The 22,847-nt window shown below is 39.6% G+C and overlaps 2 protein-coding genes across 2 annotated transcripts in view; one reads left to right on the top strand and one right to left on the bottom strand.

The window, feature by feature from the left end:
• Positions 1–306: 306 nt before the first annotated feature.
• Positions 307–946, bottom strand: LOC308276933 (large ribosomal subunit protein uL23-like). Its single transcript, XM_080715890.1, has one exon. It carries the CDS (start codon positions 907–909, stop codon positions 313–315), a length of 597 nt encoding a protein of 198 aa, XP_080572016.1. The 5' UTR covers positions 910–946; the 3' UTR covers positions 307–312.
• A 6,151-nt stretch (positions 947–7,097) lies between these two features.
• Positions 7,098–22,847, top strand: part of CCDC83 (coiled-coil domain containing 83) — a gene marked incomplete at both ends in the record, with an annotated part of 41,693 nt that continues 25,943 nt past the window's right edge. The window contains 3 exons of the mRNA XM_080689208.1: positions 7,098–7,192; positions 13,847–13,931; positions 22,278–22,440. Of these exons, the coding sequence (XP_080545334.1) occupies positions 7,098–7,192; positions 13,847–13,931; positions 22,278–22,440 (343 nt within the window). The remainder of the gene's footprint in view (positions 7,193–13,846; positions 13,932–22,277; positions 22,441–22,847) is intronic.

The raw sequence follows: 22,847 nt of genomic DNA, 5'->3' as shown, positions 1-22,847 counted from the left end.
TTGTCATTTTAGGAAAGACCAGATAGTGTAAAAAAAATTATCTGATGCATAGATAATAAAAATATAACTCTTAATAAGCATAAAACCCTGCTAGAGCAAAGAAAAATTTAGATCAAATGTAAAACATAAATGATTCCAAACTGGTTAATTTTTGGATGACTTTCTACTGATGAGAAAAACTCAACCAAAAACAATTAATATTTTATTAACTTCTTCAGTTCCCTTTAGTTCTTTTTTTTTTTTTTTTTTTTTTTTTTTTTTTTTTTACATAGTGAAAAGCCATATATTTTGAATTTGCCGGCTGGACTCTGTTTAGATGATTCCAATTTTGTTGGCAACATCCAAAGCATCATAATCAGGAGCCAGGCGAACATACACCTTCTTCTCTCCATCAGGCCTGATCAGGGTGTTGACCTTGGCGACGTCAATGTCATAGAGCTTCTTCACAGCCTGTTTGATCTGGTGCTTGTTGGCCTTAACATCCACAATAAACACAAGTGTGTTGTTGTCTTCTATCTTCTTCATGGCTGACTCAGTGGTCAGGGGGAACTTGATGATGGCATAGTGGTCAAGCTTGTTTCTCCTGGGGGCGCTCTTCCGGGGGTATTTGGGCTGCCTCCGGAGCCGCAGTGTCTTGGGCCTCCGAAAGGTTGGTGATGTGCGGATCTTCTTTTTGTGGCTGTGAACACCTTTCAACACTGCCTTCGTGGCCTTCAAAGCCTTTGCCTTGGCTTCAACTTTCGCAGGGGCAGGAGCTTCCTTCTTCGCCTCCGGCGCCATCTTGTTAAAAAGGGTCCTAGTTCTTAATGTGTTATTAATGTCACAGTATGATAAAAAGACTAAAAAAAAAAAAAAAAAAAAAATAGGGCCGAGGGTGTAGCTCCGAGGTAGAATGCCCCTGGGTTCCATCCCCAGCACCGGAAAAAAAACAAAACCACACACACAAAAAAACACACAACAAAAACCCCACCTCACTTGACTCACTTGACAATCTATTTCTAAAAATTGGAAGAAAGAGTAGAGGCCAAAAGCAGCCTCCTTTCTGTCTTCCCGGGACAAATGGATAAGTAATTGTCATGTAACTGGGGCAAGTGAACGCTCCCAGGAGGCAGGAAAGCAGAGGGGATGCTAAAATTCACTTGTAGGTGTGATTCATCACCCCGCCGCCCCAGAATAAGGAGAGAACTACCAAAAGAAAAAATGAAACGAGGGGAAAATGGGATCTTTAATGTTTTTCTTGCAGCCTAGGAGCAGAAAAGAAAAAAATGGGCAGAAACCAAAGCTTGCGGAGCCAGAAGTTCCCCTCTAAGCACTTAGTGCTAGTGCTTGCCATTCTATCTGGAGCTAAAACCAGAAGAACCCAGGTACAAAACAAAAGGAGACAGAAGAGCAGCTGTCGTGGTGGACGACGGAGAGACGGACGTGCGGGAGTCCAGGCATCCCATTTACAGCAGAAAACTCAGACACTGGAACCACCCGCGGTCTCCCTCGGCTCAAGGCCGGACTCCTCTCCGCACGACCGCCAGGTGGCGCGCGCGAGCCGCTGCTCGGCGGGCCCGCAGGAGGGTGCGCGTGCTGCAAGGGATGGCAGGCTCCCGGCTCGCCGTCTGCACCTGGACGTGCCTTGGGGGTGTGCGGAGGCTGGCCGTGCTCCTTCCAATCTGGCGAGAAGACTTCATGAGCATCCCCGTCCCAGCCCCCGTTCTGGGGCTCGATCCGCTCCTAGACGGGTCTGGGGTCGCGCTCTGGGCGCGGGGCGCCGTTCCTGGGCGGTTGGGAGCTGTTGGGAGTTCTCAGAGACCCGCTCCTCTTCTCGGGGCCTTTCGTGATCTGATCAGCACTCTGTCCTCTTTCCACCTTGCGCTAGAACCCCTGGATGCCTCGATTATCTGAACTTAAAGGTTTGTACCCCCGAGGGTGCAGTCAGAGGGTCTCTAGCCCACAGTAGGCGCGCAGTCCACTAACACAGCAGGCCCCCTGATCCGGGTAAGTGCGGCTTCGACTGCTGACCCACACAATATTTACATGGGAAATTCCAGAAATAATTTGTAAGTTTTAAATAACTTTTATTTCAGTGTAGATTTGTTCTACTTCAATATTGTTGCTGTTAATATACTGTGTCCAATTTATGAATTAAATTCTTATATATGCACAGGAAAAATAATATATCTCCAGTTTCAGCCATCCACTGGGTGTCTTGGAATAACATATCCCCCCACCAGTAAGGGGAGGCTACTGCGATGCCTTCCATATGCATGGGTCCTTATAACTTGATTTCCAAAGCATTCGACCCCTGTTAATCGTGACAGGAGACGGGATGGAGATGGAGGAAGAAACTGAGGGTCAGAGAGGTTGAGAAACGTTCGAGGTTATAAAACTCAGCAGAGAAACTCAACTCAGGCTTGCTTCTCTTCATGTGCAAGGAGGCATTAGGAGGCTTCTGGATATTCAGGACTCCAGAGAGTCATTTAAAAAGAGAGAGAAAGAGAGAGAGAGAGAGAGCCATTAGGAGCTTGCTAGCCAGGCCCCTGAGATGCTGCAGGAAGGGCTGCACTTTGTGTCTATAAGTAAAGGTACACAGTCAAAGCATTATGGGATGGCAGTACATTTGGAGGTGGTGATGTGTGTCCACTTTTACTAAATAGACTTTTCACTTTTCACCGAGAAGCATTTTGGGAACAATTTGTTTGAAATATTTTTTGACACAAAATAACTGTGGCGTAGACTTGGGAAAGCTGAAGACCTGAGTCTTTCCCACCCCAGCTGATCACCTGCGCCCTCTCCATGGTTTTAAGTGAGAGTGCCCAGAGTTGAGGGAAAACCAGGAACCGCCACAAAGAGAAGAGGAGAGGATTCTGGCGAAGTTCTCCGTGGCACTCACTACCTGTGTGATTCAGCTGAAGTCTTTTTTTTTCTTTTTTTTTCTTTTTTTTTTTTTTTTTTTTTTTTTGGTGGTACTGGGCGTGGAACCCAGAGGCTTTCTACCTCTGGGCTATACTCCCAGACCTTTTTTATATTTTATTTGGAAACAGGCTCTCACTAAGTTGCTGAAAGCCTCACTAAGTAGCTGAGGCTGGCTTCGAACCTGCGCGATCCTCCTGTCTCAGCCTCCCAAGAGCAGGGATTACAAGCATGCGCCACCACGCCCGGCTCAGCAGAAGTCTTTTTAAGTTGCTGGTGATTTTGTTTGTGATGCTGCTGCTGCTGCTGCTGCTGCTGCTGCTGCTGCTGCTGCTGCTGCTGCTGCTGCGTGTGTGCTGCTTTCGTCTAGCTTTTTCTCTATAAAGCCAAGGGTCAGGTAAAGTGCCCCGCACACAGCAGATACCGAATAGATGTTTGCAGTTACTGATGAACAGATTAGATGTCCATTTGTAAGAAATCACTCAAAGTATAACCTTCTTGGATAATAATGTTTACTTTGTGAGTATTTTTCTAGGATTCTCACCCTTTGCTAGGCTAGAAATCCTCTGGGTGGTCAGGAACCAGAAATGTTCATCAAAGTTCCCATTGTTTGTAGGACATTATCAAACACAAAGGTACATTCTGAGGTACTGTCTTTAGCTCGTTGCAAAGCTGCAACTGTCAAACAGGCAACCCAGTTGGCTTACTAATCTTCTTGAAAGTGCACAGAACAATGAATCTTAATACAGCTTAGGGACAAATCATTTGTGCTTTAATGGATCCACATTTCACTCATATTTTATTAAAATCTTTTGCCGCGAGCTGCAGTTAGGTAACTCTGCATTAGAGAATTCAAAGCATTAGAGCTAGGTAACTGAAGTAATTAAAAAAGATGAAGTCATTTTTTCCCTCCAGGAGCACCAGATGGCTACCGCAGGTGAAGACCACATTTGATCTCTTCCATATGATTCAGAAAAAAAAACTAGGGTTGACATTTGTTTTAACTTTTAAATAAAATATCTTGCAGCAAAAATTATTATCCAAGCCGGGCATGGTGGCGCACACTTGTAATCCCCGCGCTTGGGAGGCGGAGACAGGAGGATCGCGCAGGTTCGAAGCCAGCCGCGCTGGCTTAGGAGACCCTGTTTCAAAATCAAAAAGTATAAAATGGGTCTGTGAGTGTAGCCCAGAAGTAGAAGGGCTCCCAGGAACCCCAGTACCACCAAAAAAAAAAAAAATTATTATCCAATAGTAAGCTGTTATAAAATGAAACTCTTGTCAGCATGCTTTTTGTGCAACAGTCAAGATAAAATTTCTAATTCTAAAATGGAAAATGGAATAAAAATTCAACTCTGCATCTGAAACAAGAGAGAACATTTTTTTTCTTAGCTGATAATTTTCTGTGAACCATGTTGGTACAATGATGATACATTTTAGTATGGAGCTTATCGAGTTACTCTCAATGAATTTGAGAAGACACTGTCTTAATGTATTAAGTCTTTTTATGAGCCAGGCGTGGTGGCACATGCTTGTAATCCCAGTATTTAGGAGGCTGAGACAGGAGGACTGCAGGTTCCCAGCCAGCCTCAGTTATTTAGTGAGCCCCTCTGCAACTCAGTGAGAACTTGTTTCAAAATAAAGAATAAAAAATAGGGCTGGGGGTGTGGCTCGGAGATAGAATGTTCCTGTGTTATATTCCCAGGAGGGCAAAATATATATATATTTTTATGCGTCACTTCTATACTTTTCAGCTGGAAAGTATTGTAGTATATTTACATTCGTGTATACTCAATTTTTTTGACATACTTGGCTAGAAAAGCCTCAGACTCCAAGACAGCCTCACTAGAGGCCTGGGCGTGTGATCAGAGTGTCTACAGAGAAAAGCATGCTTTCATCTCAGCACATTTCCACCGTGGATTTCAACAGTCTTTGCAGATTATCAATTTGGTGATCCAAATCAATCGTGAAAGTTGATCCTAGCAAGCCTCATAATTAGTCCTTCGTGTAATGTCATTGTGCTTGGCAATAGGCAGACATCCTCTGCGGTACAGCTTCCTGGAACTGGGGGAAGGGTGATCTGTAGCTAAAACGGAAGGGAAAGACAAAGGGGCATAATACTTATTAAGCCCTTTTTAAATGCGAAACACTATGCCCGGAGCTTTAAATGCTAGCTTATTTAGCCAGGTGTAGTGGTGCATGCCTCTGATCCCAGCACTTGAAAGGCTGAGAGAGGAGGATCACAGGCTCAGGGTCAGCCTTAGCGACTTAGCAAAGCTCTCAGCAACTTACTGAGACCCTGTTTCAAGATAAAATAGGGCTGAGGTGTGTAGCTCGAAGACAGAATGCTCTGAGGTTCAATCCCTGGCACCACAAATAATAAGTTTAATCCCTACAGTAACTCTTAGAATAAGACTGTTGTTAGTCTTACTTTATAGCTGATAAAGCTGAAGTTAAAAATGATTACATAGTCCTCTCAAAGTCACATAGATATATGTGATACATCTAGGAATTAAAATACATGTTTGCCTGACTCATTCATCCATCCACTCATGTATTTATTTGACAAAGATTTATTCTGTGTCTATTGTGGTAGGTGGGGAATTACAATAATACACAAGAATCACATAATCCTAACTCAAGAGCTTCCAACAATTTAAACAAATAATTACAAAGTTTTTGGTGTGCTAACACCAAACTATTGATCACAAGTTAGGCCTTTAATCTTATGAAAGTAGTGGAAATTAAAAGATAAAAAATCAGCTGGGTATGGTGGCTCATGCCTGTAATTCCAGTACTTGGGAGGCTGAAACAGCTTCAAAACCAACCTCAGGAACTTAGCAGGACTCTCAGCAACTTAATGAGACCCTGTTTCAAAACAAAAACAAAAAATTAAAAAGGTAGTAGAATGTCCCTGGGTTCAATTCCTAGTACCAAAAAATTTTTTTGTTAAAGAAAACTATACATTGAAAATATGTAAACCAAACCAAAGTCATGAAGTATCCTGCTTAATATAAACACTGGTAAACAGTGGGCCTTGACCCCTTTTTAAAAAATATTATTCTTAGTAATTTTTATTATTTAGTGTAAAAGCAATTAATAGCTTGTGAAAAGTCATTGTGAATAATACATTGTTATTATGACATGCATTTGTAAATCTCTTAACCATTTAAAACACACTTTAATGTATGCTTTTACTTGCTCTTTCTAACAACCCTGGCCAAATCTAATTTGGGAGGAGCCTAGATCTGTTGGACCCTAGACTCGATGCTCATAGGAAATTATGTGTTAAAAAAATGATTAGACACTCATTGAGCTGCTGCTGTGCTCAGTGCACTCTGCCAAACACTGAAGAAAAATAAAATGCTTTTAAAAACTCAGTCCTGAATGGACTACAAAACTATGGGATATGTACACAATGGAATTTTACTCGGCCATAAAGAAGAACAAAATTATGCCATTTGCAGAGAAATGATGGAACAGGAGAACATTATGCTAAGTGAGATTAGTCAGTCACAAAAAGTAAAAAAAAAATCAGATGTTCTCCCTAATATGTGGAAGCTAGGGAGAAAATGGGTCATAGGAGGAACTCTAGATGAATAAGGAGAAACCAGAGATGAGCAAATATGGTGACCTAACTGGTAGGGGGAAGAGGGATAGTCTCTAATGTACATGACGTACATTCATAAATATATCAGTCAATCACTGAGCCAAACATGAGAAGGAGGGAGGGTGAAGGGTAGGTGGGGATTAGGGAAGGGCTAAATGAGTGATGCCTGTGTGCCTCCACCATCTTGTACCCCATTAAGATGAATGACTACAACGCATCAATAAAAAAAAAAAAAGATTTTTAAAATAATAAAAAAACACTAAATTCTTTACTCTTAAAGGAGCTTGATAGAGTCAGTGGATATAGAGGGGTAACATAAGAGAACGAGTCTCTTAGGAAGCTTTGGATGGTAGGAGTGGGGGAGGAGGCTACACTGTACCTGGGATTTTCCATATTCTGGAATCTAAATGATTCATGATGTTCCAGCCACCTTGGGGTTGATGTTAGATCTGAAACATCAGGAAACAGTTGGGATAGAAAAGCCAGTTTTAATGAAGACCCAGCGGCACAAAGAGGGGCAAAGGTAGAACTTATTCATTTTCCTATGTCTCTTTCCAAACAGATACATTTTTAACAACTCATCAGAACAATGGACAACACGGGGAAAACAAACAAAAAGGATGTACAAGATGGGCCGCCAAAAGAAGTCAAAATGCCTACCAGTGAAGCACTTCTGGACTACCAGTAAGTCTGCACAATGAAATCTAAAAGTTAGCCGGGCGTGGTGGCGCATGCTTATAATCCCAGCATTCGGGAGGCTGAGACCGGAGGATCGCAGTTTGGGGACAGCCTCAGCTACTTCGTGAGGCCCTCTGCAACTCAGTGAGACCCGGTTTCAAAATAAAGAATAAAAAATAGGGATGGGGGTGAAGATTGGAGGTCAAATGCCCTGGGTTCCATCACCAGACCCGCAAAAAAAAAAAAAAAAAAAAAAAAAAAGAAAGAAATCTAAAAGTTGCCTCATGCACATGTAATCAGTGTGAAGACTTGTATTGCTTCACATGGAAATGGTGTGCCGATGACTGCCAAGAGAAAAGAGATGGATTGGAGATATAATTGCACTGTTGTACTATGCACATATTTTTAAAGGCTTTTGAAACTTAGAATCTATTAATATAATCCAAGTCGTATCTATGAAATAGCATTCACCCAAGTGGTTTTACCTCTCTCTACTGTGTTAGTGGTCACAGCTCCTATATACACAACAGCTTGCTGGCTTATCTCTTAAAATATAACCATGGAGAGGTAGCATACATTTATGGTAGAGTAGAAGAAGACACTGTCCTTTATATTATTTCCATTTCCTATGTATTCCAACTTGCATTATTCCCAAACAGCTGTAGATCAAATTCATGTGATTTCAAGAGAATTGTATTTTTTAATAATGAGAATATTTCATAATGTCTTACTTCCAGAATCTGGAGATAAAACTTGAGTATCTGCTTATTCTTTCTTTCTTTTTTTTTTTTTTTTTGGTACTGGGGTTCCTGGAAGCCCTTCTACCTCCGGGCTACACTCCCAGACCTATTTTTATATTTTTATTTGAAAACAGGGTCTCCTAAACCAGTGCGCGCGGCTGGCTTTGAACCTGCGCGATCCTCCTGTCTCTGCCTCCCAAGCACGGGGATTACAAGCATGCGCCACCACGCCCGGCGAGCAGATGCTTATTCTACATTGATGATTTACTCCAAGAAATAGATAGGAAGCCCCTTGAAAGCTCATGAGCCTCAACTCTTGTCACAAGGGAGATGTTTTCATGTGTAATCTGTAGGGAATTAATAGATAACTCTTCCCAAATATGACTGATACTACTTCATTCATTTTCTCATTCAACAAGTACTTGAGTGTTTATCAAGTATAAGGGGCAAATCTGGGGTTCTGGAGTATAGAGGTAAATAGGCCACGTGGTCCCTGCCCTGATGAAGCATGGGAGACAGCACGCACGCGCGCGCACACACACACACACACACACACACACACACACACTGTACATAATCTGTAATGAAGGTCCTATAAAAGAAAAAGTATATAGTGCTATTTAATGGTATAACTATAAAGACTTGACCTTGTCAGGGGGATTCAGAAGCCATGTTTGAGCTGCTCGCTGGGAAGGAAACAGATAGTATGGAGAGAGGGTGGTGGAGAGAATGGCTTATGTAAAAGACACCAGGGCCAGCTGGTGTGGTGCACGCCGGTGTGGTGGTAATCTCAGCATTTGGGAGGCTGAGACAGGAGGATCGCAGTTCAAGAACAGCCTCATCTACTTAGTGAGGCCCTTTGCAACTCATTGAGACCCTGTTTCCAAGTAAAGAATAAAAAATAGGGCTGGGAATGTAGCTTGGAGGTAGAATGGCCCTGGGTTCCATCCCCAGTACTGAAAAAAAAAAAAGACACTAGGGTGTAAACCATAGTTTAGAGACTGAAAGAGAGTGAAGGAGAGAGGACACAAACACCGGTGCTTTAAGCAAGACAGATCAGAACACTTGGGGAAATGGGAAACCATTAACTGGAGGGGTGTGAGGTTGAAAGTGGGAGCCTGCGACGAGGTTTTCATTTTTAACAGCATTCAAGGAGTATGCTTTTCCTTCTTATGGGAAACTCCTCAGTATTCACATGTCTTTTTTTAGAAGGCAGTGAGTAAAAAGAAGTCTGAATCCTAAGAAGCATCCACTGGCAAAGGCTTTTAACAGTGTCCTTTTATTCTCTACTTGAGATGATATTAATAACTGGACACTATTTGCACTCTTTTCTCAAAATAACTGAAAACTTGCTTTGTTTCATCTCAGGAGACGTGAACAAAAAAAAAGTCAATCTTTGTGAAAATAACCTGGTCTCTGGTTTCTCCCATGGTTTATAGTGAGGACATACAGTTACAGCTGTTTCTCTTTAGGGTCAACCAGAGGCCGGTCTTTCTCCTCTTTAGCAGAGGTTTACAAAGAGACAAACACAGAAAAATTCTCATGATCTAGGGCAAGATATAAACTGAACACCCCATGCCTTTGTCTTCTCTCATTTGTTAAAACTAAATAAATAATCTCATGTGCTAGGACAGCCAAAGACTTCCCGTACCATGCCCTTCTGGTGACAGATTATTCACTCAACGTTGTTTCCATGTAAAAGAACGCTAGTCACCTGACCTGTGGCCAATCACCTCCTCTAATCTAACTATCTAAGGAAGAACTGTCCGGGGGTCTCCCTGCAGCAACTTGTATTTCTCATTCTATCTCATCTTCCAATAAAGCAGTAAGCACATAGTAGTCAGTCAATGGTTTTTCAGCAATTAAGCTTTTTAAAAAAATTTCCTAAAAAAAAGGTCATGAATTTCTGTACTTGTGAAGAAATGGTCTTCCCCATGTTAAATCTATAAAATTATACTCTGGATAGTTACATTTTTTATTTTCTCCTTTATACTTATTTTCCAGTTTTTCTACACTAAGTATGGCTATAAATATAGAAGCAGATATGGATATAATTGTAAAATAGACAAAAATGTAGATTCTTTTAAATTGAAGTTTATTTTGCCAGGTGTTTTGGGGAGTTATGGTTTTATATGGACCAAGCAGTTAGAATATCTGAGGTAAGGGAAAATATGAATGGTAATTTCTGCTTGGCTTACCCTAAACACTCTGAACTCTTAATAATTCTTTACACGGCACAGCATGATGTATAGTGAACACTTAGTTTCCTTCTTGAGTAAATATTTTTGGATCTTTTCTGGGAGATAAATCACAGTCATAACAACAAAAAGCAGATATTTTTCCTATCAATGTAGGAAATAAAATTTTAAAGTATTAATACTCAGTGATAAAATGCCTACCACCAGTCACTTTCTCACTCACTAGTGAGTGTAAACTGTGAAAATATTCTAAAAATGTTAATAATAGCAATAACTATAAAGCAATCCTGCCCTTTGATCAGGTAATTCCATATACCTAAGAACTGTATCCCAAGAACATATGGTCATGAACTTATATGGTTTATTTGTAAAGAGCCAGGCTGCTGGTGCTAAATCTACAGAGTGATCGTTTCTAAATAATGTTGGGTTTTGTTTTTGCTTTTATCTCATTTTCCCCTCAGATTGCTTGCTTGCTTTTTTCTTTCTTTCTTTCTTTCTTTTGGGGGTACTGGGCATTAAGCTCAGGAACATTCTATCTCCAAGCTACAGTCCAGCTCTGTTTTATTTTTTATTCTTTATTTTGACACAGGGTCTCACTAAGTTGTGGAGGGCCTCACTAAGTAGCTGAGGCTGGCTGCGAACCTGTGATCCTCCAGTCTCAGCCTCCTGAATGCTGGAATAACAAGCATGTACCACCATACCCCAGCTTCCCCTCAGTTTACTATAAGGAAAGTTGACAGATAGGGATAAAGGAACAGGTTTATATATGGATATTTTTTAAAGATAGGTAAATTGTAGACTTTTTTGAAATGCAAATCTATTTATTTTCCTTTGTCAGATTTTCAACAAAACTGCATGAAGGAGGAAATTACATATTTCTAATGTTTTAATAACACAGCAAGGGGAGGCGTAAGGAGACACATTATTATTAGCAATTTAATATCACTGTGCTTTAAAAAAAAACGTGCTATTTCCTCTTCAAACTAATATGTATTGCCTTACCATGCCACTTGCTCCAGCATTTAGTGTGATGTATACAATACTAAGTCACTGATGAGGAGATATGAAAAATATCTAGAGAACAGTGAAGAGCAAATTCCATCCACACAGGATTGAGGCCAGCCTCAGCAACAAAGCAAGACCCTCGGCAACTTAACAAGACCTGCTTCGAGTGTGGGGTTCTAGAGCTAAGCTTCAAGGCTTCCTGGTAAATCTACCTCTTCGTGAAGTTAAGAGAGACTGCTAAGTTAGACCTGGAATGAGCCCGAGTACCGCAAAGGCCAGTGAAGCCTCCAAGACAAAGCATCTCTGGAGGCCCGCTGATCTGCAGACACTACTCAATAACCCTGAACCGCTCGCAGCAAAATGAACGGGAGAAAGCCCAGCCATTGGCTCCTCAGTGCTCCAGAGTGGGTTTAAGGGTGGAGGTGCTAAATGTCGGTTAAGTAACAAATACAAATACAAGATGCCAGTTAAATTTTAATTCCAGATAAACAAGGACGTTTTTTTTTTTTTTTTTTACTGTAAATATATCCCACACGGGATCTCGGGCTGGTCAGCAAGTGGCCTCCAGCTCCCTGGCTGCACACAGCCTAGTAAAGCTGTCAGCTTCAGCCAGGGAGGCATCTGTTAACCAAAGACTTGGCCTCATTGGATCGGCCATAGCTCAGGGGGTTACTTCCGCCTGCCGGACTTTCCACCCAAAGACTCAGTCTCCACCAGTGAAGACCAACTCCTTGAGATACATTTGCCTACTCCATCCATACAGAGAAATAGTATATTTATAATTGCAGGAATCATGCAAGTTAAGTTACACATGTTTGCATAGGCTCATTTCAGACAATTTTTATTTATTATACTTTTACTTTCCCGCTTTAAAAATGGAAGATAGAGAAGGCACTTCTTTAAAACTTTGCACATCTGAGTTTTAAATGAGTAAAAGATGGTTTTTACTTAGCTAGAGACATATTTCTTAAAAATTGTGTAGAGCCCTCCACTTAACTATCCTTCTCAAGTCCTGACATTTTCCCCATAGTATTTATCCAAGTGTGGAAACAATATGCTTAGGTGTTTACCTCTCTGTCAGGTCGTAAACTGTGCTTTCTGAGGACAGGATCATGAAGGCCTGTTCTGAACTATCTCTGAAATGTCCCAAGCGATGCTGGTCACTAGCGGAGCTCACTGAGTCAGTAGTGCCCCACGTATGGCTGCATGCAATGAAACACAGTTCTGTAGAAACTGCAGCATCCTGAAACTCAAGGAACCACGGAGCTCATCACCTGTCATCTTCCTATTTGTAGAAAACCAAGCCAAAGCCTAAAAAAGTTAAGTATCCTCAGGTAGTTAGGGGAAACCAGGACTAAAATCCAAGTTTTGTAATATTCACAAAGAACTTCTATGCCCCCATGGATTTGCTTGTTTTTTGTTATGTTGTATTATCCTTTGGAAGGAAAGAGCTTTATTTTTTCCTTTTCTAAGTATACAATGTCACAAATATAAATGATATTTTGGAGAGAGAGTTGAAAATATTTAGATTCAACAGGAAGTTATGAGCACTTTACCCTAAAAACATTCACATATGGTTTCTTATTTTACTCCTTACCATAATAGTAGGACTGGGTATTGCTATCATCATCCAATAGCCTGGAAATTTAGACCCAGAGAACTGACCTGCCTGTGACCAGTATGTAGGAAGTACTAAAGATTTATGACCGGAGCCTCTCATTCTCTAACCATTCCTCTCTTTACTGCACCAGATGTGTTTTATTGATTCATTTTGTTTTGAATTTAACTGAAGCAAAAAATTTAGGTGAAGCTATTTCTGTTGGATTATTTTGGGGTTATATTTAAAGTTATAAGAATTACTAGATAATCGTTATATAGAGATATAATACTGACACTTCGGATAAGTAGTAAGTAGCCCGTACCAAAGTCTTTCTGCTCTTTTCTCTCCCTTTTTCACACCTAACAGATACTCAACAAATACCTGTTGAGATGTTAAAGAAATGTCTTTGTGCCAGGAAATAAGCTTTTATTATTTGTTGCAGAGATAGGGTACTAATGAGCCTGCGCCAAAAGGCATACCAAGATTACATTAATATTTCAAGAGGCTGTGATTGTTGTGTATATGGACACACTTATAAAGTCGGTTCTGTCATTAATGTCTTAAAATTCTGGAATTATACAAAGCATTTTTTCTGTGTCCCTTTCCTACATTTCTTCTAAGCTGAATTATTTATAATTAAAAAGTATAAAATTACACCTATGGAATATGAAGAGTTTATTTTTTAAAAACCCTTGAAATTAGCCAGGCATAGTGGTACATGCTTATAATTCCAGTACTTGGGAGGCTTAGACAGGGGGGTCACAGGTTTGAGGCCAGCCTCAGAAACAAAGCAAGACCCTCAGCAACTTAAAAAGACCTGCTTCAAAATAAAAAAAATAATAATAAAAATGATAAGAGGGCTGGGATGAAGCTCAGAGGTAGAATGTCCCTGGGTTCAGTCCCCAGTACAAAAAAAAAAATTGAAGTTATCACTCCAACATATATTTTAATGAATTACATGCAGATCCCCAAGTCATTTAGGAATGGTTCTTATCTCTAAATGGCTTTTGTAATATATTTAACAATTTACTTGAATTATAATAATTTAAAAATTTTTAACTTTGTCCCAATTTTTCCTAAGACAAACAATTGTAACACATCCTACCTTTGTTTTCAGCCGTCAAATAAAGGAAAATGCCGTAGAGAGATTCATGTTTCAAATAAAGAAGCTTAGAGAAAAGAACCAAAAGTATCATGAAAGAGTAAGTATTAACAGTAGAGCTAATTTAATATTGTCATTAAACATTTACACACAGGCTCTGAAAAATTGTAAATTATGATGAAATACATGCTAGGAAGTTATCTTCTTCAAAGCTTGGTATCGATTGATTTATAATTCAGTTACGTTCTTTGTACATGTGAGGGAAGAGGGGACTAATGTTTCCATTATATTGATTATGTCAGTGGGAATCAGCTTAATTGTGTTATTTAGTTCATGGGGACAAGAGATTAAAATATTAAAGCTTTGAAAGCCCATTTACCATTTGACTTATTTAATCACACTATGAAACAGTGGTTCGCTATTTTTAATCTCTGAATCTTTCTTTTAGAATTTCAGAGCCCATGCATATGTACTTTTTCAAATATACTTTTTTTGGTGCCATATAATTATGTGTCGTAGTGAGGTTCGAAGTCCCACAAACACCGTGGGCGCCGTGCTGGTGAGGCTCCTCTGGACCTTGCCACCCCTCCCCCACGCCCTGGTCCCAATACCTTCATATATGGACATAGCATTGTTTGGCCTGTTCCCTTCATCACCCCCCTTGGTCCCTTCCCCACTTCCCTTAGTCCTATTCTTTGCTACTTGTCTCCTCATTTAACTCAAGTTCCTTTTGTTTCATATTTTCATTCTAGCTTCCACAAATGGGGGGAAAGATATGACCCTTGACTTCCCGAGACTGGCTGGCTTCCCTCAGCATAATATTCTCAAATTTCATCCATTTTTCTACAAATGACATAATTTTGTTTTCCTTTATGACTAAGTAAAATTCCATTGTGTAAGCCGGGCGTGGTGGCGCACGCTTGTGATCCCAGCATTTGGGAGGCTGAGACTGGAGGATCGCAGTTGTGGCCAGCCTCAGCTACGAAGTGAGGCCCTCTGCAACTCAGTGAGACCCTGTTTCAAAATAAAGAATAAAAAAACAGGGCAGGGGTGTAGCTCAGAGGTCGAATGCCCCTGGGTTCCATCTCCAGACCCCGCCAAAAAATTCCATTTTGTATATATACCATATTTTTTTTTATCCATTTATCTGTTAATGAGTCCCTAGGTTGGCTTCATCATTTGGTTACTGTGGTGAATATCTTTTGAAAAGTACAATCTCAGTTATTAAAATGACTAACTGGTTGTGTTAATAACATAATAACTTAATATATTACTTGCTTAAAACAAATATCAAAATGGTGCACCATATGTCTATCGGGGCTAAAGATCAGTAGAAATAAAGTTTGGAAGTATTAAAACATAACTGGCACAACTTACCCCTCAAGGCTTTTCCTGAATGGGGAAATACTAAGGGTCCCCCTACTTACGTAGTTATTTTTATAGACCTGGAATTTCCTCAGTTAACTGTTTTATTTGGCTTTTATTTTAAAAGGCTATATCTTCACATTTTAAAAATTCTTTTTTTTGGTGCATTGTAGTCATCTTAATGGAGTAGATGTTAGAGGCATACACACACACAGCACTCATTTAGCCCTTCCCAATTTCCATTCTATTTCCTCCCAACTCCCGTCTTCTCATGTTTGGCTTAGTGGTTGGCTCTGATATGTTTGTGAATGTGCATCATATACACTGGGGAATAAATCTTCACATTTTAATGGAAACTGGACTCCGAAACCTGAGTTTGCATCATGACTACATGACTTACTGGTGATATCTTTTTAGCCAAGGTTGGTATGAGCCTTCATTTTCCTCCTATAGAATGGAGATTCCAATTTGTTCATTCATTCAGCAAGTACTGATTGGACAAGTCCTGGTGGTGATATCACGATGTCTCTGATACTGTTGAGGTCCTAAAGATTGAGCCCAGGCCCTCTTCCCATGCTAAGCATGTGCTGTACCACTGAGCTGTTCCCCCTGAACCCTATGTAGTGGTTTCTTCATTGTCTCTGTGAAGTTTTAGTTCATATATCATGGTATATATTTTTTCAGCTGGAATTGAATTTAGAGGTGACTTACATTACTAAAATTAAGTATAGTAAGTCTGGCATGGTGGCACACCCCTGTAATCCCAGTTCCTGGGAGACTGAGACAGAAGGATCACAGGTTGGAGGACAGCCTCAGCAAGTAGTGAGACTCAACCTAGTTAGACCAGTTTCAAAAATAAAAATAGAATCCAGGCGTGGTGGTGCTTTCTTGTAATCCTAGTACTTAGGGAGAGGAGACAGGAGGATCTCAAGTTCCTGCAGACAGTCTCAGATACTTAGTGAGGCCCTCCACAATTTAGTGAGACCCTTTTTCAAAATAAAGAATAAAAATAGGGCTGAGGGTGTAGCTTGGAGGTAGAATGCACCTGGGTTTAATTTTCAGTACCACAAAATAAATTAATAAAAGTAGAGCTGGGGGTATAGCTAAAAGGTAGAATGCCTCTGGGTTCAATCCCCAGTACCACAAAAAATTAACTAAAATAACTAAAATCAGATATGTTTATTTAGTATCCAAAACATACATGATAAAGGAATTTTCCACTTCTACAAAAATAAGTGGAAAACACCATATTTGGAAAAGTATTAGCAGTGTAGTAGTTTGGCAAGTGGTATTTCCATTACTGTCATTTAAGTTACTACAAATATTTTATTTTAAAATAACATGTCAAGCCATAGTAATTCAATTTATTTTTAAGCAAAGAAAACATGAATCTCATTCAAGGAAATGAAGTATCTGAGAATTGGTTAAAAAGTAATTAATACATTGTATTTTTTCAGTTGCTGATATTGATGCACCTGCAATTTTTAATTATTTTTTAAAATTTTGTGATAATTATAGAACTCAATTAGCATGCAGCTGCAAGAAATAATACACAGAACAATTCTCATACCCATTACCTAGTTTTCCATAACACATTAAAAAACTATAGCACAACATCATAACTAGAATATTGCAATATTCTTAATTCTTGGTGTGATGATTTATTGACACCTGGACATCTTTGTAGCGTAGCACGAGGCCCTGAGTCTTATTTTCAACCTTGTATTTTACCTGGCCTTTATTGATATAACTTTGGCAGGGAAAGTGAAGATGCCGACTGATTACTGCCTGGTGGAAGTAGTTTAGGCTCCCCCTCAGCCTTCCGTGAGACCTGAAAGGGTGGATGGAGGGGTGCTTGTTATTACTATTGAGAAGGAATGGGAGTTTGGCTTCACGTTTTTTGGGTTCCATTGTTGGGGTATACATTCATTTCCTTAGACTGTCATAACAGATTACTACACTGTGTACCTTACTTAACTCAATGGAAACTTATTCTCACACAGTTCAGGAAGCCAAAACTTCAAAATCAGGATCAGGATGTTGGTACACTGTAGACAAGATTGTTTTTTTCTTAAAGCTTTTGGGCAAAAAGCATCCCATCTCTTAGTTTCTTATGTTTTCAGTGATCCTTGGCATTACTTGGCTTGTAAACACATCATGTCAGTCTCTGTTCTCATTTCATATTGCCTTGTTCTCTATGGCTGTTTTCATATTGTCATTTAATAAGGGATACATACCGGCCACTGGATTCAGGGCCTACGCTAATCTAGTATGACTTCATCTTAACTAATCACACTTAAAAAGACTATTCCCAATAGGGTCACACATTCTGAAGTTCTGGGATGGCATGAATTTAGGGGGAAATTAATACCTAATGCAGAATATAGATGTAACATAATTATTAAATTATCCTGATGGTCTTGCTGTTTTATTATTATATAAAGTCCTTTTGGTCTTCAGTAATAATTTTTTTCAGAAAGTCTATTTTGTCTTCTGTTAGCACAGTCACTCCAGCTCTCTTTGGGTTACTTGTTTATATTGAATAATATTTTTTCTTTAAAATTTTAGCCTATTTATTTCTTTGAATCCAAAATGTGTCTCATAGAAAACAGAGATTTTTAAAAAATCTATTCTACCAAGTTTTGCCTTTTAATTGTCATGTTTAACACATTTTCAATGAATTCAATGAATGATAATTACATTTGATATTTTGCTACTTGTTTTCTATATCCTTTTTTGTCCCTCAATTCTTTCATTATTGCCTTCTCTTGTATTAAATATTTGCTAGTGTACCATTTTAACAGTTACTTATTTTTTACTTATTTTCTTTTTTTTTAATTTTATTTTATTGGTGCACTGTATTCATATATCATAGTGGGATACATACTTTTGTAGACATACATGCACACATCGCCCAGTCAGCCCCCACCCGATCCCCACCCCATTCTTTCCCCATCCCTCCTTCCCATGCTTGGCTTAGTGGTTGACATCTAGTATTATAGCAATTTATCCAAAATTAAAAATGATAATATCACATAACAGTTTCATTTGTCTGATACCAAGCGTTTGATGATTTAAAGATAGCATTTCAATATTTCTTTTTGCTTTCTTTCTTACTAGAGCATATTTTTTTCTGTTTTTTTAGGTGAAACTATCATATATTTATATATTTATTTTTCAGAAAAAAATCTTTCCTAATATGGAATATGAATTCTAGATACCCAAAACGATCTTGAAAAAGAACAAAGCTAGCAGATATATATTTTCTGATTTCAAACCATATAAAGCTACAATAATTGAAACAGTGTAGTACTGTTCTAAAGGCAGATATATAGACCATTGGAGTTAAATACAAGCCTAGAGCTAAATTCTTCCCTATATTGTCAAGTTATTTTTGACAAGGTTTCCACGAATATTTGGTGGTGGAAATAATAATCTTTTAACTAAATATTGTTGAAAAATAATAATTACATGGAAAAGAATAAAATTGGACCTTTATCTAATCCCATATACAAGTATTAACTCAAAATAGATAAAAGACCTAAATATAAATCTTAAGATTATAAACTTTTAGGAGAAAATCTGGGTCATAAAACCTCACAACATTGAAATTGGCAGTGATTTCTTGGATATGATTTCAATGGCACAGGCAACAGAAGAATATACAAACTCCCTAAAAAATAAAAGAAAATATTGTATATCCAAAGACAATGTAAACAGAGTTAAAAGTTACTAATAGAATTGGATAAAATATTTCCAAATGCTATATCTGAAGGTATATTAATATTCCAACTAGAAATCCTAAAAATTAACAACAATAAAGGCAAACAATACAACTTAGAGATAGGTAAAAGACTAACATAAATAATGAATCTCCACAGATAACCAATCTTAGTTGTCTGTTAGATGGAAACTCTTGTTTCTCTGGTTCTGGTGAGTGTTACCTATTTCTTCTTTGTAGTTAATCTCTTTGAGTATTTTCTCTAGCGCTGGTTTTGAAGACATAAATTCCTTCAGTTTCTGTTTGTCATGGAAGCTTCTTATTTCTCCATCTAATTTGATAGAAAGTTTTGCTGGATAGGAAATTTTTGGCTGGAAGTTGTTTTCTTTCAGAGTTTGGAATATGTTACTCCAAGCCCTTCTGGCTCTCATGACTTGGTTTGGGAAGTCTGGAGTGATTCTAATTGGTTTGCCTCTGAATGTCAGTTGGCCCTTTGTTTTTGTTGCCTTTAAGATTCTCTGCTTGGCTTCCACATTGGTCATTTTGACAATTATATGGCGTGGGGATCCTCTTCTCCGATCCTGTCTAAAGGGAGTTCTATAAGTTTCCTGGACCTGTGTATCAACCTCTTGCTCTATGTCTGGAAAATTTTCTGCTATTACTTCCTTGAAGAGATTGTTGATCCCTTTGGTATCACTTTCTTTTCCCTCCTCTATTCCAATTATTCTTAGGTTAGCTCTCTTAAGATGGGCCCATATTTCTTCAATGTCAGATTCCTGCTGTTGGATATTTTTTTCTAGATTAGAAACTATGCATTCATTTTTGGATTGCTCATCTTCTAAGAGCGAGATTCTGTTCCCCATGTGGTCTAATCGGTTGTTTGTGCTTTGAATTGAGGCCTTTACTTCATTAATTGCATCCTTTATCTCTTTTTGGCTCTCTCTGAGTTCTTTTCGAAGCACCTCTATTATTTCTACAGTTATTTTCCTGATTTGATCTTCTAGAAATCTCTGATTTTCTGTTTTATCAGGTTCTGATGTTGTGGGGTTGTGCACATTCATTACTCCAGTGTTATTCCTCTTTCCCATGATTTCGGAGGTTTGTGCCTTCTCTGGGTTCTTCCCTTGGGTCACTATGGCTTCACTTAAGGTGCTCTGGATCTCGAGTCTGTATTATCTCAGACCTCACTACTCCTTTACTGGGTTGTATCACAGAGTCTCCGACCCAGGGAGTCGATAGAGGCTGCTTTAAACTATGGGGGGTGGCAGGTTGCACGTTCTCCTATGGTGTGATATCTCTGCCACCACCACTCCCTCACTGGGTCAAGTCCCAGGAGGCCCAATACTGCGATTTCTCCTCTGTGGCCCGCAATTTGACTCACTGTTCTTGAGTACACAGATGTAGCTGTACTGGACTCGGTGAATTCACTGCTGCTGCCGCCGCCGGTGGCAATATGGCGCCTCTGCCACGCCCTCAGCCATGAGGCTGGCGTATTTTTTCTTCTCTGGTTTTGATTTCCACTCTGAATCCCTGCAGCGTATGCTGAGCTCAGCCACTGGGAGCTTTAAATGCTGTCTGCGCCGAAAGATCCCGCCTGGCTGTTCCGCAGCGGCTCACCTGGCTTGCTGTAGCCGTCCGTTGAGTTCGCCGCTGCCGCCGGCAGTATGGCGCTGCTGCCGCGTCCTCGGGCGCGTGTGTCTCCTCTGTGGCCCTGAGCTCTGTTCTCAGTCCGCTTTCTCTCTGGAGCCTGGTGGGTTTTTTTTTTGTTTTTCTGGTGATGGTGCTTTCTGGCTATGAAAGGCGCTCTTTTTGTGGTAATGGAGATTGGTTGTTAGCGGGACTCTTAAGCCCCGCTTTTCTCGGTCGCCATCTTCCCGGAAGTCTATTTTTTACTTATTTTCTTAGTGGTTTCCTTGAGGATTTTATTTAACATCTTAATTTAAAACAATCTACTTTGTATTAATGCCAGCTTAATTTCAATAATGTACAAAAAACTTGCTCCATTCCCTCCATCCTCATTTGTATTATTATTGTCATGAAAATACATTTTATGCATTGCATGCCCAAAATAGTTTGATAATTATTGCCTGTGTATTTGTCTTTTAAATAAGATGGTGGGAAAAAATTACAAAAAAACATTTATTCTGTCTTTTATATTTACCTATATGGTTACATTACTGGTGTTTTTATTTTTTCTTCTGGATTCAAGTTACCGTCTAGAGTCCTCCACTTCAGTGTGAAGGACTTTGTGTGTGTGTGGGGGGGGGCTGGGGATGGAACCCAGAGGCATTTGACCTATGAGCTACATCCCCTGCCCTATTGTTTATTCTTTATTTTGAAACAGAGTCTCACTAAGTTGCAGAGGGTCTCACTAAGTAGCTGAGGCTGTCCGCGAACCGCGAACCTCCCGCCTCAGCCCCCCGAATGCTGGGATTACAAGCGTGCACCAGCACAGCTGGCTGAAAGACTTATTTTAATGATTATCATAGGGAAGGTTTGACTGTGATTAATTCTCTGTTTTTATTTACCTGCATACAATAGCAAGGGCAAGAATAAACTTTAAATAAGCAGCTTTGAAATATAAACAGACTATCCAAAGAAGTACCTGGTCCATGTTTTCAGTATGAAGTAGATTTTGAATGGTGAGCAACCTTCATTCTAAAAAATTAAAAATGAAAGAAAAACAGAGTCATTTGTGATATAAGCAAAAAATAATGTTTTCCCAAAGCAGTATTTTTTTCTGTTTTGTTCACTGATAAAGTCCTTGTGCCCAGCATCCTACCTAACATGTGGTGGATGACTTAAGGAATACGGAATGCTAGGGGAGAGCAGTCTTGGTGGGAGATTGAAATAACTGACCTCTGAGGTTTAGCTTTAGTGTTTATTGATCCTGCGATAGGGTGATAGATTGGTAACTAGTAGCACAATGTTCAAAATGTAATACTCTATCCACTGGTTACTGCATTGACAGATTTTTGAGTCTTACATGACCCATAACTTCAGGGGCTGGGTGCTTGTTTTTTGTGATGCTAGGGATTAAGCCCAGAGGCATGCTACCTCTGAGCTGTACCCCACATGTAGCATTTTATTTTTTATTTCAAAACAGGGTCTCATTGCATTGCTGAGAGTCTTGCTTAGTTGTTGAGACTGGCTTCAAACCTGGGATCGTCCTGTCTCAGCCTCCCAAGTACTGGGATTAGAGGTGCGCACCAACACATCCAGTGACCCATGAATTTTTAGAGATGTTATTGCATAATTAATTGTTTCTCATTTTGCAAGCCTCAATGTGTTGTTTCTCTTTGTGGAAAGCAATGCAAATAGTTCAGAAGATATTATTACAACTGTTGATTCTCATGATAGAATAGTCGCTTAAAGGAGGAACAGATTTGGCACATAAAGAACCTCCTGAAGGAACTGAGTGAGGAGAAGTTGGACGGGTTTCCAGTGGTAACCAGAGAGGAAGTCGAAGAAGCAATGAAGGAGAAATGGAAGTTTGAGAGAGACAAGGAAAAAAACTTAAGAGGTGATTTGGAAACTTAGACAATTATCACAGAAGCTGAATCGGTTATTTCTTGAATGTATTAACATGTTTGTCTCCCAATGTGTTCAAAATGCTGCGGCTGTATTTCAGAGGACATCATTGCCACCACAACCACAAACACATGTAGGCAGATGGAGAGGAGAGGAAAAGAGTAAAGTAGGCAGAGGGACTGAAGCCAAGTGAGGAGGGGAATGAGGGCAGGGGTCTAAAGCGAAGACAGTGAAATCCTTCTGACTTGCAGTGCCTGTGGGGTGTGTTCTTTCTTCTGTGAAACTCTATAGTTTGATGGCTTCATTGGCTTTAGAAATTGGTTTGAATTTAGGAATGATAATGTGAATATAATCATGGAACATCTCCCCTCCCAATATCTGTAAGGGACACACACACAC

Source organism: Muscardinus avellanarius (genome assembly GCF_963383645.1).
Source record: "Muscardinus avellanarius genome assembly, chromosome: 1".
In the NCBI taxonomy this organism is placed as follows: domain Eukaryota; kingdom Metazoa; phylum Chordata; class Mammalia; order Rodentia; family Gliridae; genus Muscardinus; species Muscardinus avellanarius.
Note: the sequence above shows the minus strand (reverse complement) of the source record. Positions and strands in the feature narration are given on the sequence as shown.

Excerpts from the sequence above, each read along its gene's own strand:
- LOC308276933 (XM_080715890.1), bottom strand. The coding sequence starts at position 909 with ATGGAACCCAGGGGCATTCTACCTCGGAGCTACACCCTCGGCCCTATT.